Source organism: Chelmon rostratus, chromosome 14 (genome assembly GCF_017976325.1).
Source record: "Chelmon rostratus isolate fCheRos1 chromosome 14, fCheRos1.pri, whole genome shotgun sequence".
Classification (NCBI taxonomy): Eukaryota; Metazoa; Chordata; class Actinopteri; order Chaetodontiformes; family Chaetodontidae; genus Chelmon; species Chelmon rostratus.
In genome coordinates this window covers 13,921,328-13,938,001 of record NC_055671.1, presented here as the reverse complement: position 1 = coordinate 13,938,001, position 16,674 = coordinate 13,921,328, and the positions used below count along the sequence as shown (strand labels likewise).

Genomic DNA, 16,674 nt, shown 5'->3' with positions numbered 1-16,674 from the left:
AATGACTGACTGAGTGACATTTCGATTGCTATAAACATCTGCTGATGTGTATCCTCCGCCAGGCCATAGCATTGCCACCAATTGCCAAATGGCCTTACCAGAACGGATTCACCATCAACACTTGGTTCAGACAGGATCCACTCAACAACATCAATGTGGATAAAGACAAACCGTACCTCTATTGGTAAGTAGAGCGCCTTTCATCTGGTGTGTTACATAATAAAAACATACACCTTGTAATGTGTAATGGGATACTGGGACTGAAAACATTGTGACATCACAAAACATGAAAGTGCTTTTTTTTAATCCACTCTTCAATACTTCAGCACCATCAGAATATTTTTACTGGCCATAAATCTTTCTGTTCTTTGCCAGTTCTGTTGGCCTAATGACATCACAGCGATATTTTTTCCAGCGCAGTTACGGTGGAGTTCAATAGAAGAAAAGGAATCAAAACAATCAGTGGTAAACATCAGGATTTTGTGTCAGTCCTTCAGGATCAGAGAGGCAGGGTTTCTTTGTAGACTCTCCATTTCCAACAGTCAAACAGAGAGAAGAAAGATTATAAAAGATGCAGAAATACCAGCTTCTGCACTGACATTAGTCCTCAACGCAGCACAGCTTCAAGAATTTTCTTTTGTGAGAAGTGAGATTTACTTCTTGTTGACTGTACAAACTGTCTTTCTTGCTGCTGCTTTTACTATTGATCCAAGCAAAGAAAAGCACACAGCTGAATAAAGCAGGTTCAGGCTGGTTCCTTCTGCGTGTCAAAAGGCATTCCAGTTAAATTAAGAAGAAGCTAACTGAAGTGAACATGAGTGGTGCAGGTTGAAGGAGAGTGCACTGTACTTAATGAGAAAGTAGGAGAAAGCACTCAATAGACTGCAGGCTTCTGCTCCAGCCTAATAATCTCCCACATTAGCTGTCAACGCTGTGCAGGATATGTGATCGAATACTGACACAGACAGGCAGGCGATCACATACAGTACCTGTTCTAAAAGGAATAAATTCAGCATTATTTTTATTCAGAATTGACCCAAAGTTCTTTTACTGAGGCACACCACATGATAAGCATTTAACTCATTAGACTGGATGACAAGGACAGGAAGTTAATAGATAAACGGATAATGAATTAGAACATAATTTTAAATGTCGAGGCACTCCATTATGACTGTGCTGCTGGGTGGTTTCTTCTGCTCGTCGTGCAACTCTGGACCTCAACGTTAGTGTTGTAAGTGTAAGCCGTTAGCCACTATGAAGCTTCATTAGCTCTGACCTTTTATTTAATTGAACTCCTATACTTGGCTGCCTGACTTCCTCCCTCCACTTCTTCACTCCGAACAGAGAAGTTTTGCAAAATTATCAGGGAGCTAGTCGTCTGCGGGAAGGATGACATGCATCCGTATGTATACCATGGCAGAACGTGAAAAGTGTCAGGATGTAATCCTGTTTCCTTAGTAACCGTTTGTCAGGTTGTCATGGTAAGTGAGGAGCTAGAGAGGGAGGATGCCCTCCTCTCCTCTGGCCCAGGTCTTATCATCCTCCCCCAGATGCAGCTGCTACTCCAGCTGCCTGTCTGATACAGGCCTCCACAGCTGCAGGAAGGCCACGATAACGCACTGTGTGCACTCCTAACGTCTACCAGGGATTCACTTGAGAGGGATTTATATCTGCTTTCTGGCTCTGCAATATGTGTGATCCTTCTGGGCCTAGTTTAGAAGTGAATATGTCTTGTTGTTTTGTGACAAAGCTTAGCTGTGAGACTGGGTTTTACATGTGGGTTTCGAGAGCGGGAAGAGAAACATTACGAGAGGAAAATGGAGGGAAGGGGATTAGTAGTGTTTTTCCACAAACCTGTGATCTGGGACCCCTGGTGCTCCTGCAAGGAAAATACTTGTACTGCCTCTGAAAAATCCTGCTTTTAGTGACTGGTATTGGCTTAAATAATGTTATATGTGAGTGTGAAAGGTGCTTCTTGTATTTTCACTTCTTATCCTGCAAATTTATCTGGGAAAAAAGGTTGACTTCCTTTGATGCATTGACCTTTTTCAGTGGTAGCTTGCAGAAACGTTAAGGTGTTTACAGTAAAGCTGGTCTGACAATTCAAACCAGATAACATGGCTGAAATGTTATTCGCAAATGTTTGCTTTTGCCTTTGAACTGATTCTTTTCTAACGTCCATTCAGAAATGTCAAGTCATTCAGTTTCACTAAAATCTATTGAAATGGTTATGTAGCCACACAGAAGCTCAAATGTTGCACCATTCCTTCGTAAGTACCACCGCCGTCATTTTGTCGCTGAAATGCTTGTTTTCATAGGCAGATCTTGAACTGATGGCAAACTGAAATTAGTGTCTCGCTTTCTGATTCTCCTGCAGTTTCCGCACCAGTAAAGGAATAGGTTACTCCGCTCACTTTGTAGGAAACTGTCTCATCGTGACATCGTTGAAGTCGAAAGGAAAAGGCTTTCAGCACTGTGTGAAATATGATTTCCAACCCCGCAAGGTAAAAAAACACCACCCTTATGCACATACGCAGGCATAACTCAACAGAATGACTTTTAGTCAGTGCAGAGTTTGTACCACTTGTTGGGTGCGACAGCATCAGGAGTGTGTTGCTGCTCTCCTCTCATCCTTGCACTCACTCGGAGTGTTGATGAGTCTAGATAACGTCTGTCAATTAAGACCTGCACACTGCCCCCCTACCGCACTGTCAGCATTCTGCTATTGTCCTACACGCACGCACACACACACACACACACACACACACACACACACACACACACACACACACACACACCCTGGCATGCACACATAAAAACACACACACACACACTCACTTGATGAGATGGCCTTCCACAGTTTTTGCTGACCCAGTAGAATCTCTGCACTGCCTAACAAAGTTCCCAGTGGTTCCATTTGATCAATTTATAAGTCACCATGTCTTACAGCATTTTGTCCATCGTGTGCAAGTGTTAATGTGTGTGTGAGTGTGTGTGTGTGTGTGTGTGTGTGTGTGTGTGTGTGTGTGAGTGTGTGTGTCTGTATGCGTCAGTGCTTGCATGCTCGTGTAGTATTGTCCACCACTATGCATACACCAGCAAAAATTTAAGCTTCACCTCCTGCCGTTGCAGTCCTTCTCCCCATTTCAGTCTTTCCTCCAGGTAATAGTGCTGCCAAGGGAGAGCACTCACTCCCCGCCTCATCCCCCTTTTTGTGTCACGTATGCATAGGGCATAGGGTTCATTTATCTCTAATTTGATTTATTTTCCTAAATGATGTTTTATAAGTGTGCACTGTTGGAAATATCAATCAAAATCTGTTTTAATGATTAAAACACGATTGTTGTGAAATGTGAACTGTGTCAGGTAGTAAGATTAACTGTAAAATAAGAAAGTATATCAGTATGGGATTCCTTAACTCTCATATTGACATAGCATTCAACTAGTCCACATACTACAACAGCAGAATAGAATTACTGATATTCAGTTATGGCTTTTGCTCTTTGGCCTGTGAAAAATTTGTGGGGGCGCTGCTGCCTCCAGGGAGCTTGTGTGCATTGTTACCAGGGCAGATTCTTTCTAATCAACACTCAGATGCACACATGCGCATTCTTACTGTTATATTAAGGTCAGCAATGCTTTGAGAGTTCTGGTAAATGAATGAGGTTGTAACCCTGTTGCCTTGCAGCGGTAATGTAATGCATTTGGCTGCCGACAGCGCACTGTGCAAAATAATATACAGGAACATCGCTAGGAGTATAGATGCTGCAGGGCAGGCAAGGAAAGGCAACACCTTCAAAACACAGAGACTATTCAAAAGAGAAAAAAAAAACAGTCAATTACAATACAACACTGCTTACCTCAAGAAAGCAGAAATGCCTCAATCAACAGAAAACACACTAGAAAGTGCTACTTGTACTGCGAACCTAAGGCAAAACAAACATGTAAATGTACTTAATGTACTAGTCTTTAATGTGGCGCATTGTTGCATGTGAGTGTGTTTTGATTTGTCGTCTCGCCTCTTTTTTGAATGTGTGTTTTTCTATTCTCCAGTGGTACATGATCAGCATCGTCCACATCTACAACCGCTGGAGGAACTCTGAGATCCGTTGCTATGTCAACGGTCAGCTGGTCTCCTACGGTGATATGGCGTGGCACGTCAACACCAACGATGTAAGGGCGCCGATAAAGGGGCACAGGCATTGCATTGATCTTTATGAAGAACAGTTGCACTTAAGATTTTTAAAAGCCACACTTGAGTCAGTTAAAAAACTGTCACACAGGTTCAAAGTCAGTTATGAATGTTGAGTTTTTTATGCCTCTGGATAAGAAAAAGCTTTATTCTTGCTAAAAAAAAAATCATATGTTGCGATCAGAAGTTTTGCTCCCAGCCGCAGAAATCCAGTATTGGTCTGGCTCCACTTATGTTTCACTCCTGCTGTGATATTGGCAAACATTTGAGGTTTGCCCTCTGCATTCATCAGTGGGGGAAGAGCTGCCCTTGGGCCCCGTTCCAGCACAGCTCACCCAAACTCCAACCTCAAACTTTTCCATTTAGCATGGGGAAAAGTAGCCTGACCTCTGAGTGGAAGCAAAGCCTACATTACACTTCCTTCCTAGTTAGCTCTTGACATTGCTGCAATTACCAGGGACTGGTGTTACTCTCTGTAAGAAATACCTCGGCCTAGGGGTAAAATGTGTTATACTGAATAAGAGTTTGTTAGAAAAGGAACATAGTAAATGAGTGGTCTCAAAATGTACAAATACTATCAGGCTTCCATTTCATCCCGAAGGCTGAATATAAAACTTAGTTCATTGCTTTGAAGAAGCAGAAGAGTCAAGATTTCATTGTGATAAAGGGTATCAGAGGGATGGAGTAGATGAAAGGCCAGTGGACAGACAGAATGTAATAGCAGGTGATGGCAAAGTTGTAACGGAGCGATTAGAAACGAGCAGCGAGTTCATCTTTCTTTCACCAGCTGCTGTGTTCACCCCTGCAGAACGCCATGAACTCATGGAGACTGAAAATGAAGGGCTAACCAACTCTTGAGACGTCTTAGAGTGTAAAGATCAACACATTTAAACGAACATATCTTCTTTGTTAATGGGTCCTAAAAATGAAAACACTGGCTTACTTGTAGTTTACAAGTTCAACAAAGCTAGAATTAGTTTAGCATAAACTTCCAGAATGATCCTAAACAGACTCTTTTGTGCTTCTTGCCTGCAGTGAATCATGTCAAACCACGTGAGCTCTGAGTTACCGATCTCTCTTTGCAAGTAAGCTCTGAAAATCTGAAATATTTGATAGGATCGCTTATTAATTTCCTTTGTTCTACCTTTTCTCAGAGCTATGACAAGTGTTTCCTGGGTTCATCGGAGACAGCGGATGCTAACAGGGTGTTCTGCGGTCAACTGGGAGCCATTTACGTATTCAGTGAAGCCCTCAACCCAGCTCAGATCTTTGCCATTCACCAGCTTGGTCCAGGATACAAGGTGAGACAAGCGGCCATGTACTTTGTCACCCTCTGTGCTGTATATTCTCTGTCCGCTTTAGTGTCCTGTGCTGTTTGGCAGCCAGAATATTCTGGCAAACTGAGGATTGCATTAACAATGTTACCTAATGCTGTCTGCCGGTTCACATTGTCAGCTAGAAGTTGTTGAGGCCATCAGTCATTCTCGAGCTGGCGAAAAGCTTGTACACTGGTACCAGGGTGCCTTTGTGTTTGGTAGGTTTGAGGTTAATGTAGTTAATGTATATACTGTTTCACATCCTGTGGATCCTCTCTGATGGTGCATTGATGCTGGAGGTTTCTGTTTTATGACATGCACATGCGACGAAAACACAAGTTTGCATTCAGACTTCCTCCACTTGATGTGGCAGAGGTGACAAACATCTGTCCACCACTTTCAGTTTTCAATTTCAACCATTTATCCATTATTTCTGGCTAATTATTGGAGTGTTTATCTGTCACTTTTAGTTCTATTTTAATAATTTGTCCATTCCTTTCTCCAACCATTTTAAAAACATGTGCCCATAACATTAAATTTATTTTATCCATCGATTAATTACTTTTAACTGCTGACTTCTCTGCTCACTTGCTAACTATAGTTTTCACAGGCTCTCAGTTGCAGAACATGGTGTTTACTCCACAATCTGTCCCTGTACCCTCCAGGCAACCGCACAAATACCCCTGTGCTAGAGTACAGTACTAGATCCTACCTTCCCTTTTTAGGATTAATGTATGAAGCAAAACTCTACATAGCAATAATTTAAAGTCGCTAAAAAGCAGCAATTGTTCCTGGATTTTTCAACAAGAATACAGAGATAAATTCAGTGTACAGCAGAGTTGGCAGAGGTTGTCAAAGTGTAAAAGATAGCCTCGCTCTCACAACCTTGATGCAACAAATTTTATTGTCCAAAACCAAGCGTTTGACAGGGAGGCCGTCTTCATCGAGGTAATCTAATAGTTGCAAGAACGCTTTTCATTTTGATTAATTCTGCTCCTGTCAGAACATCGTTTCTAATTCTGTTTCAGGAGAGGCAGATACTCCAAAATAGATCATAATGTCGTGCAGCTGAAAGACATGCTGCGATCTGAGTGAGGGGCAGGCAGCAATTACAACCAAATATTCTGGGAACTTGCTGGCTACTTCCATTTAAATGGCCACTCTCAAACTTTTCTATAAGTTGACACAAGTTCGTCTCTGGACGAAATAGAGACGCATCCGTGCACATGACAACCCTACATTAGGCTAAAATAGACGGAAAGTAAATTGCTGCACTATCACTAAATATCTCTCAGCAATTTGATGTTTGGAATTCGCTTGAAGTGTTCAAGAGTGGATTTTGCCTTTAAACCCAGAGTCCAGCCACAAAACTTTGCGTTCCTGTAGATAAAAATTATTTAAATGAGGCTTTACAATGTTAGGTGTTGCGCACTGATAGCTTTAGAAATCACCATCTCCGCCTTTTGGCCTGGCCATCGGTGACAGCTGAGATGTCGCAACACCTTGCCAGCTGTCTGCTTCTTATTTTGGCAGACTTGCGCGCCTCAGGCCACTTACAGCTTGTTTATGAAGGTGTCCAAAGCTGACAGGATTTCCGCACCACGAGGCTGCACGGATATCTGAGGCTGCTGATGTGTGCGAGCAGCTGCTGGTTTTTCAACAGCTCCTCAGAAAGGGTATATACTGAATTTTGTCGCCAAGACTTGATAAGGCGACACAGATCGAGAAACATATTGACAACATGTAGAGTACACATAGATTGCATGTGTTTCATGCCTCCTTTCGTCTTTCTCTCGCAATCATCCTCTCTCTCCTTCAAACTCCTTACACCTTATAAGGCACGAGAGTAGAGCTCTCACTCCTTATGATCACATGCTTGCGGTTTGCAGTTTTCTCGGCTGTGAATACTGATTCCGCTCTCTGTCACAGCCCACAATTTCCTGGGGCTGATCAGTCAGATGATTGCCTCTCTGCATGGCGCAGAATGGGCTTCTCACATGCCCAGAAGAGACCATTAAATGGCTCGGTTGTTTCAAAGCCGCCGGGCCCCGGCGCCGGCATTGTAACAGTGAGCGCACAGGTTTTTCAGTTGGCTAAAGGAAAACGCCAGTGGGACTCAGCTTGTGTCACACAGCTAAATGTGAATACAGGCTGGTCCTAGTTCTCCTGACTTCACACTGATGCTGACATGTAAAGATGACAAGCTGCTCCTGGGGTACTGCCTAATCGCAGCTGAGGAGAACTGTATCTACTGTATGCATACTGTCCAGGGCATGTGAGTGTGTGTGTGTAGCCTCTCAGCCACTGTCAGTGTTGCTGTTCAGTAACGAGGAGCAAAAAACAGACAGACGCTCCGCTTGCCCTGCTAAACAAGCCTTCGGCACAGCGAGGGTGTTCAAGGTCTTCTCGCTCGACGCGCCTCATGATGGCCGACACGCTGTGTGCACTGAATGTTCGTATGTGCGCGCGGTTCAGCACTTCTGCGCTCTCCTAATGACAAGAAGAAGATGGAACATAACATCTTGTTTTTCTTTTCGGGCTTCGGTCGAAAGAAAGCTCCAGGGTTTTTTGTTCTTGTTTTGTTTGTCTTTCCATTCGTGTGTATGTGGGTGCGTGTGTGTGTGTGTGTATTCTGTGTATGTCCTGTTACTAGTGTGTGTCGCTGGTTGTCCTGTTCATCAGGAGTCCAGATGTCCTCATCGCAGAGCGCTGCCAACAATCTGGCCACAACGTAATTAATGGACTGTGTGAGTCTATCTGGACACCTGTATTGTCACGTCCGTGTGTGTGTATTTTTGTGTGCATTTGTCAGGTTTCATAATAATTTTTAAGTAGTAGTGGTAGTTTCAAGTAATAAGTCTTTTTTTAATGGATTTTAATGTACCGATTGACATTTTTCCTGTCACTGAATATTGATAACTGTCTTAAAAGCTGAATTTTTGATATTATTATTTTTGATACTTATTATTATTATTATTTGATCAATTTTAGATTTTATTTAGGCAACCCTAGTAAGGTATTCATTCATCTGATAACCAAAATAATTTACCAACATAAGTTTTGCAACATTTAACTAGCACTGCGGACTGTGGAGGTGCAGGGAGGCTCATGCTTAGTTGAATGCAGGTGTGAGTAGATGTGTGTTTGTGTGTGTGTGTGTGTGTATGTGTGCTGTTATCACTGCAGGCCAGTATCCTATCTGCAGCTGTCAGGTGAGAGCCGTCGCTTTCATCCCTCTGTGTGTTTGTTTGTGTTACGACGTGAGTGGCACGCGTGTTTAAACGCGGTTGTGTAAAGCTTTACATATGTAAAAATGTGCACTCCCCTCCACTTCTGCATGTTTCTCCCACCGCCTGCCAAATACCTCTGTTCATCCCTTAATACTTTATGTAAAGAGTCAGCAAAGCTCTTTTAAACTTTCAGCTACCTGCCTCCATCGTTTAGCCTGGCAACATAAATACAAGTTCACGTTTACACAGCAACACCTATATATATGCACAAGCACACACACACACACACACACACACACTCTTCACAAATGTACCACAATAAATGGGCTTACACGGCAAAAAATGTGCATCTTAATAAGTGTATTAATTTCTCATTCAGGCTATTCAGTATTTTTCTTGCAGAGGGCCCACTAACCTTCAAAATAAACCGAAGAGCAATTTATTTGTGTTTGTGATTGATTATCCTTGCACATGGCTGCAGTATTCTCGGTTGCTTTTAATGGATAAGCTTTTTAACATAGCTGTTTAATAGATATGCTTTTTAACACTGGGTCACCAGCTCTTGTATTTCAGCAAAGTAATATCAGAAAATATGAACACAGGCATGCTGTCCTACCGTGTAATTACCACTAATTACTCTTGGAATTAATGTTTTGCTAGCAAGAATTTGTATGTACAAAGTGTGCTTCGCATTCAGATTATAGGTTTATACAAGCAAGCTTTTTCTGTCACATAATTGGAAGACTAAGACTAAGGGGTCCTAGAGAACTGAAGACTTGTATTCAGCCCCTGGACGGAGATAAGGATGTTACACTGTGGAGGGGCCGTTTTCTTCAGACACCTCCATTGTGCAGTGTGCTCTTAACTTCAGTGTGAAATTTTCGTGCCGCCTGGTTAAAACTGCTCAGGGCACATTTTCTACTTCAGACATCAGATGAAAGGTTCAGAACAAGTCGGGCCTCCAGGTCTGTGTGCAGCCCGGGGCTTTCCTGTGCAGTCAGGCTGAGCAAGGCACCTGGGGACCCAGCCGCTCCAAGGTGAGAGCGCCCCTTGCCTTGAGCTGCTGCAAAGAGTGGCAGAGCAACTCGCTGGCCTTTCATCTGCGGGGCTTCATGTGTGTATCAGCACCGCTGCAGGATATATACGGACCCAAAGACCCATGCAGACAGACAGATATAGACATAGATGCAGACAGACACGCCAAGCGCAGCCTCCTACAATATCTGCACTGGCAAAACAAATTCATTTTTATTTATAATGTTTCCTGAAGGTTTAGAGAGGACAAAGTGTCTGTGTCTTTTTAATCATGGCTTACATTTTTACAGTTCTCCCATCCAAATTGTGTCAGTTTGTATTCCAGTATTACTGTATGAGAAACTAATATTCTCTCAAGGACGAACACTACAAGGAAAATGGGCCATGATTAAGATGTTTTAGATTTCAGACATTTATAAAGGCTTAGCAGTGCATAGGAAAGGTTAAAGTTGATAGTCAGAGCATGAGAAATGTAAAATAATATGCAAACATGGAATAACACCAATGTGTCCATTTCTGTCTGTATTCTTTTGTGTGTTTTTTGTTGGTGGACTACAAAGAGAGAACATAAATTTGGAGCCCTGAGTGCCCCTCTCCCACACATCCGCTCCTCCTCTCCATCTCTTATTCCGGGATAATTGAATTAGTGCCCGGGTTAGCGCTGTGTTCATTAAGCTAATGCTGTGTTGTTACACACGGCTCATGCTCCAATTAGACAGACTCCATTTTGGGTGTTGAGCTTGCGCATTCAGACACACACTCGCACTTGGCTTGTGTCTGGACGAGTCATTTGTCTGTCTCACTCATAGCTTTTCCTCCTGCGCCCTCTGATATTTTCTTCTTCTCTCTCCACCACTGCAGAGCACCTTCAAGTTCAAGTCAGAGAGTGACATCCACCTGGCTGAGCACCACAAGCAGGTGTTGTACGATGGCAAGCTGGCCAGCTCCATCTCCTTCACCTACAACGCAAAGGCGACCGATGCCCAGCTCTGCCTGGAGTCGTCGCCCAGGGAAAACCCCTCCATCTTCGTCCACTCACCACACGCACTCATGCTACAGGTCAGTCTGGTTGGATTCTTCCGAGTGACTGTTCATCAGTAGCCTGCCTCCAGACCTCTGAATCCCTGCCAATCTCTTGATTTGTTTGTCAACCCATATATATATAACTGAAGTGAAATTAAATGTCAGTTCAGTCTGATTGTCACCGGCTGACTCACGCCTGCATTTGTGAACATTCTGTAGTGTTTACCCTGCATGGAGGACTGTAGATGTGGGGTTTACCACAAAAGGACAGGTTGAAAAGGAAATGCACCTTGTGTAAGACAGTTGCCACCGTGCCCTGCAGTAAATACCAATGTCTTCAAGCTTATGGTATTATTTCTAGAGAGGCTTTCAGCTCTTAATTTAACTCTCTCCTTTGAGGATATTGCTTGCACAGTAGTTGTGTTTGAGCAAATATCTTTAAGTGTTCTTCTTCCAAGGTTGGTGAGGCTCTGCTTTACTTATGGTGATTCTTCTTTGTAGCTCTTGGTAAAAGTTCCTTTCTGCCCTTCCCGCTTTTCGTCTTGTGCAAACAATGCACCAGTAATTCGGAAAGCAATTACAAAATCACAAAGCAAGTCAACTTGTCTTATAGTTCCAAAGATATTTTAATTAGTTAGTGGAGGTCGTGCAATTGTCTTTTTATGAGTTTAGTTCAGTGAGTTAAGACAGCATAAAGCAGCTTACACAGGTTCCATTTATAGAGCTATGGAAACATTTTTTGGTATAATTGAAATAATTTCAAAATTAAATATTTTTTTCTCTCTGACATCCAAGGGAAATTGCCCTACAATATCCATCGTTCTTACTCATCTTTCAAGCTTCAAATTGATGAAAATCAGGAAGCTAATAAACAATAGATAATTAAAGGCAGAGAACAGTATGTACATTGTGAAATAAGGCCTCAGTTGTAATTTCTGACAAATATGTTTTGTTTTTTTAACTTTGATTACATTAAAATTTGTAGTAATGCAGGATTTGAGAGCAGCAGTAGATGTGGATTTGCAGTAGTGTGATTTTTATCTGTGTGTACATACAGTACAGTACGTGTCTCTGTCAGCACTAACGGTCCATTTCCGTCCCTTAAGGATGTGAAGGCCATCGTTACCCACTCCATCCACAGTGCCATCCACTCTATAGGTGGAATCCAGGTCCTGTTCCCTCTCTTCGCTCAGCTTGACTACAAACAGCTCAATGACAGCAGCGTGGACACCACAGTCTGGTAAGTGGTCTACAAAAATAAACCCGGTGACAGCATGTAATGCAGTGGTATAAACAGTTTAAATGATTTATAGTGCAGTAAATAGGCTAAAACATCTAAAAATGCATGTTTTGTGGTTTAATGTGCAACATGCAGCTGATCCTGGAATGGGAATGGAAACGAAGAGGAAACCAGAGACTATGAGCAACATTAGATAAGGATAAATCTTACATGTGTGAGAATTATCTTCCATCTGCAAGACCAACCTTAGACTATTATGCTACAGGGAGAAATAACTGATTATAGAGAGAAGGGCGTGGAAGTCTGAAGTAGGAAGAGTTATGCAGTCTTCCCTGGAGCGAAGAGCGGCTTTCAGAAAGCCGGAGTGTCTGCGTTCTCCCCGCTAAGAGATCGTCCTGATACCACCTTCGCCAAATCGGCCCTGATGCAGTTACAGATCAGGCTGCATCTCCGCGTTGCATTAGCTGCAGTCAGACTATTTTTTCAAATATCATCAGGAGGACGACCACGAAAACAAACAAAAACACACCTGCTTATTAAAAATAAATGACATGTAGAAATCAAAGATTTCCATGCAGCATCACTGCAACATGTGTGTACAATGTGTCTGTTGCAGTGCCACTCTGCTGGCGTTCCTGGTGGAACTGTTGAAGAGCTCAGTGGCCATGCAGGAGCAAATGCTGGGAGGGAAGGGCTTCCTGGTGATTGGATACCTGCTTGAGAAGGTCAGTAAACATGACCTCGACGATGAAGAGTTTATTCTTACATGTTCATGTACGTGTTGTTGTTGGGTGAATAAGGAGAGTCGCCATGATTGGAGGTCATGGTATCACCATGTCCTTCACTGAGGTTCTCAAGGCTTTTAAGACCTCCAGTTTTATAATGCTTGTGGAACTACCTTTTTTTTATTTGGGCATTATGTTTTACTTGCCTCAATATTCATGTTTGTCCGCTGTATACGCAGTTGCTAGTTTATTAGGTACAACTATTAAAGTCTAATGCAGCTGCCCTGCTGTAAATCTGTAATGTTCATTCATTCTGGAGGCTGCTGTCTGTGGTGTTGTTGAATTGTATTGCTTGATGCTGGCAGGTCTTTCTATTAATATGTCCACCCGATGTATTGTACGAGCTTTGGTGAAACATCTCTCTGTGTGATGCAAAACAGTTCAACAGCGCCACAGGCTGCAGCCTCCAAAACCATCATACAGTTGAATCAACACCTCTCCGAAACAACAACAAGGAGATATTTTTAATTTAGTTTTGTTTCTTCAAACTGCAGCGGGGAGTAACAGCGAGCCACTAATGTGCAAAAAGATGATTTGAAAGAAGTAGAAAGAGACAGATACCTCAAGAATTACACCCCAGTCTTATTCGCTGGTGTAAATTATTGGCTTGACACCTTTTGGCAACTGATAACAAAGGCGCCGAAGATTATCAGTGTTCCCACGGGCATGAAATGCGTGGTAAAGTTATGAAGTTTGAAAAAATGCTTTCCAAGCCTGGAAATAGTTAGGTATTTCCTAACTAACATGTTTTGGAAAAGTTTTGATAGTACAGTACACTGTTTTTGGTCATATGATACACAACATGCAGCTCGTTGGTGGTGGGAATGTCGAGTGAAGTTAGCAAACGCCAGTTCACTTATCCACAAAAATACCCGGAAAGTGCGTGTTTGATAATTTAAGGCTTTTGAATGATGAATGTCATCCATGGCTCAAGAGAGAGGCAGAGCCGAGCCCAATTAGTGGCCGAATTTAGTTGTAGGGAAACAAAGTGTATGTACCTCTCTCATTTACTGTCTGGTAAAAATGTGTGGGAACCCTGGATTATGCAATGTAAAACCCAGTGCAGCAGATGATTGAATGTAACCATGGTAACACTGGCTTTACAGTAGGCTGACAGCATCTCCTGACACAGTAACTTCAATAAAACCTGTGTTATTGAAATCAAACTGTTATTTGTAGATGTTAACGAAACTGAACTCATTTTACTTGTGAGTCCTCTGTGTCGCTAAAGAGTCAAAACAGTAACTGTGGCAACTAGGCATCATCTGTACTATAATGATGCAGTTTTCTTTTGTCGCAGTTTAAAGGAGCTCTATTGGTGAGATCTTGCCCAGTTCTATAACAGTTGAGGGAGATATAAATTGGCTTTATTGGCTAACTAATAGATTTGGTTAGAGCCTGATATACAGTGCTGTATAAAGACACTGCTTGAGTTAAAAGTCAAAAAAGGTGTTTGCATGAACATTCAGTGTGGTTAAATCACAGCTTATGTGTCCTGTCGTCTGTCCAGTCATCACGAGTCCACATCACCAGGGCGGTACTTGAACAGTTCTTGTCCTTCGCCAAGTATCTGGATGGTTTACCTCATGGAGCGCCACTCCTCAAACAGCTCTGTGACCATGTCCTCTTCAACGCTGCCATCTGGATACACACCCCTGCCAAGGTCTGTTTATTTGTGTGAATATGTGTGTGTTTTCGTGACCTTGCAGCAAAAAACAGACGATGATGATCCTGATAAGAGAATTAATGGGGGTGATTGACTCCAAACGGGTATGACAGACAAAAAAAGTAGAAAAAGAAAGCAAGAGAGAACATCACCTTCGTGTATCCAGGAGATTTCTCTCCGAATGCGAGGAAAATTGAGACAAGCGAGCAACGTGAGACGAAGAGAAAGGAGGGACTGACATCTTAGTGGCCATTGCCCTTTACAATAATATAACAAAGGAGGTTGCAGGACACAGAGGGAGGAGCTGGAACATCACGCAGGAGGAGGACAGAACATGCAAGCGAAAGAAACAAAGAGAAAAAGTGACATTTGAAAAGACCCCAGGACAGAAGAGGGATGTGTAGTTTTTTTTTCCCTCCCACTCTGAACTAGATGTGAGTGTTCCTGGCGTTCCCGCAGGGCCAGTCAGCTCTTGCGTCCATTATTTTCAGAACTTCCCGACTCCCTGTCTTCTCCCCTCTGACCCTGAGATGTGATTGGCTCCTGGGTATAGCAGCACCCCTCTCCAGGGCGCGCAGGAGTTAAGACGGGAGAAATGCGACCCGAGCCGTTGCTGCTGCTCAGGAGAATAAGGAGGGTGTGGAAGCCAGGATCCGACACATCGCAAACACATCGCCGCAAAACAGTTCAAAGTGGCTTGATGTGATTGCCTTTTGGGTTTTTACCTTTAATTGAGAGCCAGTGCAGAACATTGCAATGAATTGCTTGTAAACATTCAGCATGGCCGTAATGACATCAAGACAAACATAGTAAATGTCCTGTGCAGTAACACACCCAAAAAAATCTTTTAATCCTTTAATCTTGCTTCCACTGTACCATTCTGTCTCCCACTGAGCTTTATTATTTTCCACTTCTCAGGGTATTATTATCACCTTCATTATTGGCAAGAATAGCCTTGGTCATATTCAGGACTTAATGAAACACTTGAAGAAATCACATCTGAATCTCATCTCCCGTCTCTTGTAATGCCTCCCTCGCTTCACATTGAAAATAAAGGGGCTGTTTTCTTTACCAAGCACCACTGGTAAACATAATCCTTTCAGAGACAGCGGGATGTTCGTCACAAGCTTTCGCTGCAGCAGTGCAGCCCAAACTCTTGTGCCACGATCAAGGAATTTCGTGCTTTTGTGCACCCGGAGCTTGTTGTAAATCACAGCAGGTAAACACATCAGCTCAATGTGTGAAATGTAATGTAATGAAGGCTGTTTAAGTCAGCTGAGTGCACTCTCCATTCTAGATGAGCTGCGACGCGGCGTGGTCAGGCCGCTGCACTCCGCTAATTTCATCCGCTTAAGCAGAGCTACCTCGTTAAGGATGGTCCTCAGTGTCGTGGTCACTGTAATGAGCTCAGAGACTTGTGAGCGTGCAGCAGACTCGAATCTGTGTACGGGCGATGGAGAGGATCGGTTAGAGGAATATTAAGAGAGGGAACAAGGGGGGAACAGCAGGAGGCAGGGAAGGAGGGACGAAGGAAATGAGCAATCGGAGAGCGCCCTCCTTAAATGTCAGCGCTGCGTAAGGGGCTCCTCAGATGCTTGATGGCTTCAGGCACCGAAAGATCAAAAATAACACAAAGCAAAAAACATTGGTGCTTTTGCTGGAGGGAAGTTTCCTCTCGTTCCCCTGTGGACGCCTTTTCACAATAAAAACCGCCTTTTGTTTGAGCACCAGAAACACACACCGATGATTTGTTTCTCCCCAGCAGGAGTCTGGCAGGTTCCATTTATCCGTCGACCTTTGCGTGCGCATGTGTGTGTGCATGTGCCTATATCTACCGTATTAATGGATGTATATATGCAGGTCCAGCTATCCCTCTACACGTACCTGTCGTCGGAGTTCATCGGCACCGCCACTATCTACACCACAATACGCCGTGTCGGGACCGTCCTGCAGCTGATGCACACTCTTAAGTACTACTACTGGGCTATCAATCCTCTGGAGTGCAGTGGAATCACCCCCAAAGGTCTTGGTACGTTCACGTTCGCACACAATTTGCACACAAAAGCATGCTCACTGTTAGAAGAAAGAAAAAAAGGTAAGAAACAGTGAACAAGGAACAATGACAGTCCCTTTTGCACTCCTAATGAGCACCACCAGAGATGTAAAGACACTATTCTTGACCTGGAA

At 43.2% G+C, this 16,674-nt stretch overlaps 1 protein-coding gene across 2 annotated transcripts in view; it reads left to right on the top strand.

Annotated features, from left to right (window-relative positions):
* nbeaa (neurobeachin a) overlaps positions 1-16,674 on the top strand; it is a 92,563-nt gene that overhangs the window by 34,804 nt on the left and 41,085 nt on the right. For both annotated transcript variants that reach the window (XM_041951652.1, XM_041951653.1), the window contains exons 5-13: positions 63-184; positions 2,378-2,504; positions 4,054-4,173; positions 5,347-5,493; positions 10,635-10,832; positions 11,903-12,036; positions 12,653-12,761; positions 14,332-14,484; positions 16,348-16,516. In XM_041951652.1, coding sequence (XP_041807586.1) covers positions 63-184; positions 2,378-2,504; positions 4,054-4,173; positions 5,347-5,493; positions 10,635-10,832; positions 11,903-12,036; positions 12,653-12,761; positions 14,332-14,484; positions 16,348-16,516 — 1,279 coding nt within the window. The remainder of the gene's footprint in view (positions 1-62; positions 185-2,377; positions 2,505-4,053; positions 4,174-5,346; positions 5,494-10,634; positions 10,833-11,902; positions 12,037-12,652; positions 12,762-14,331; positions 14,485-16,347; positions 16,517-16,674) is intronic.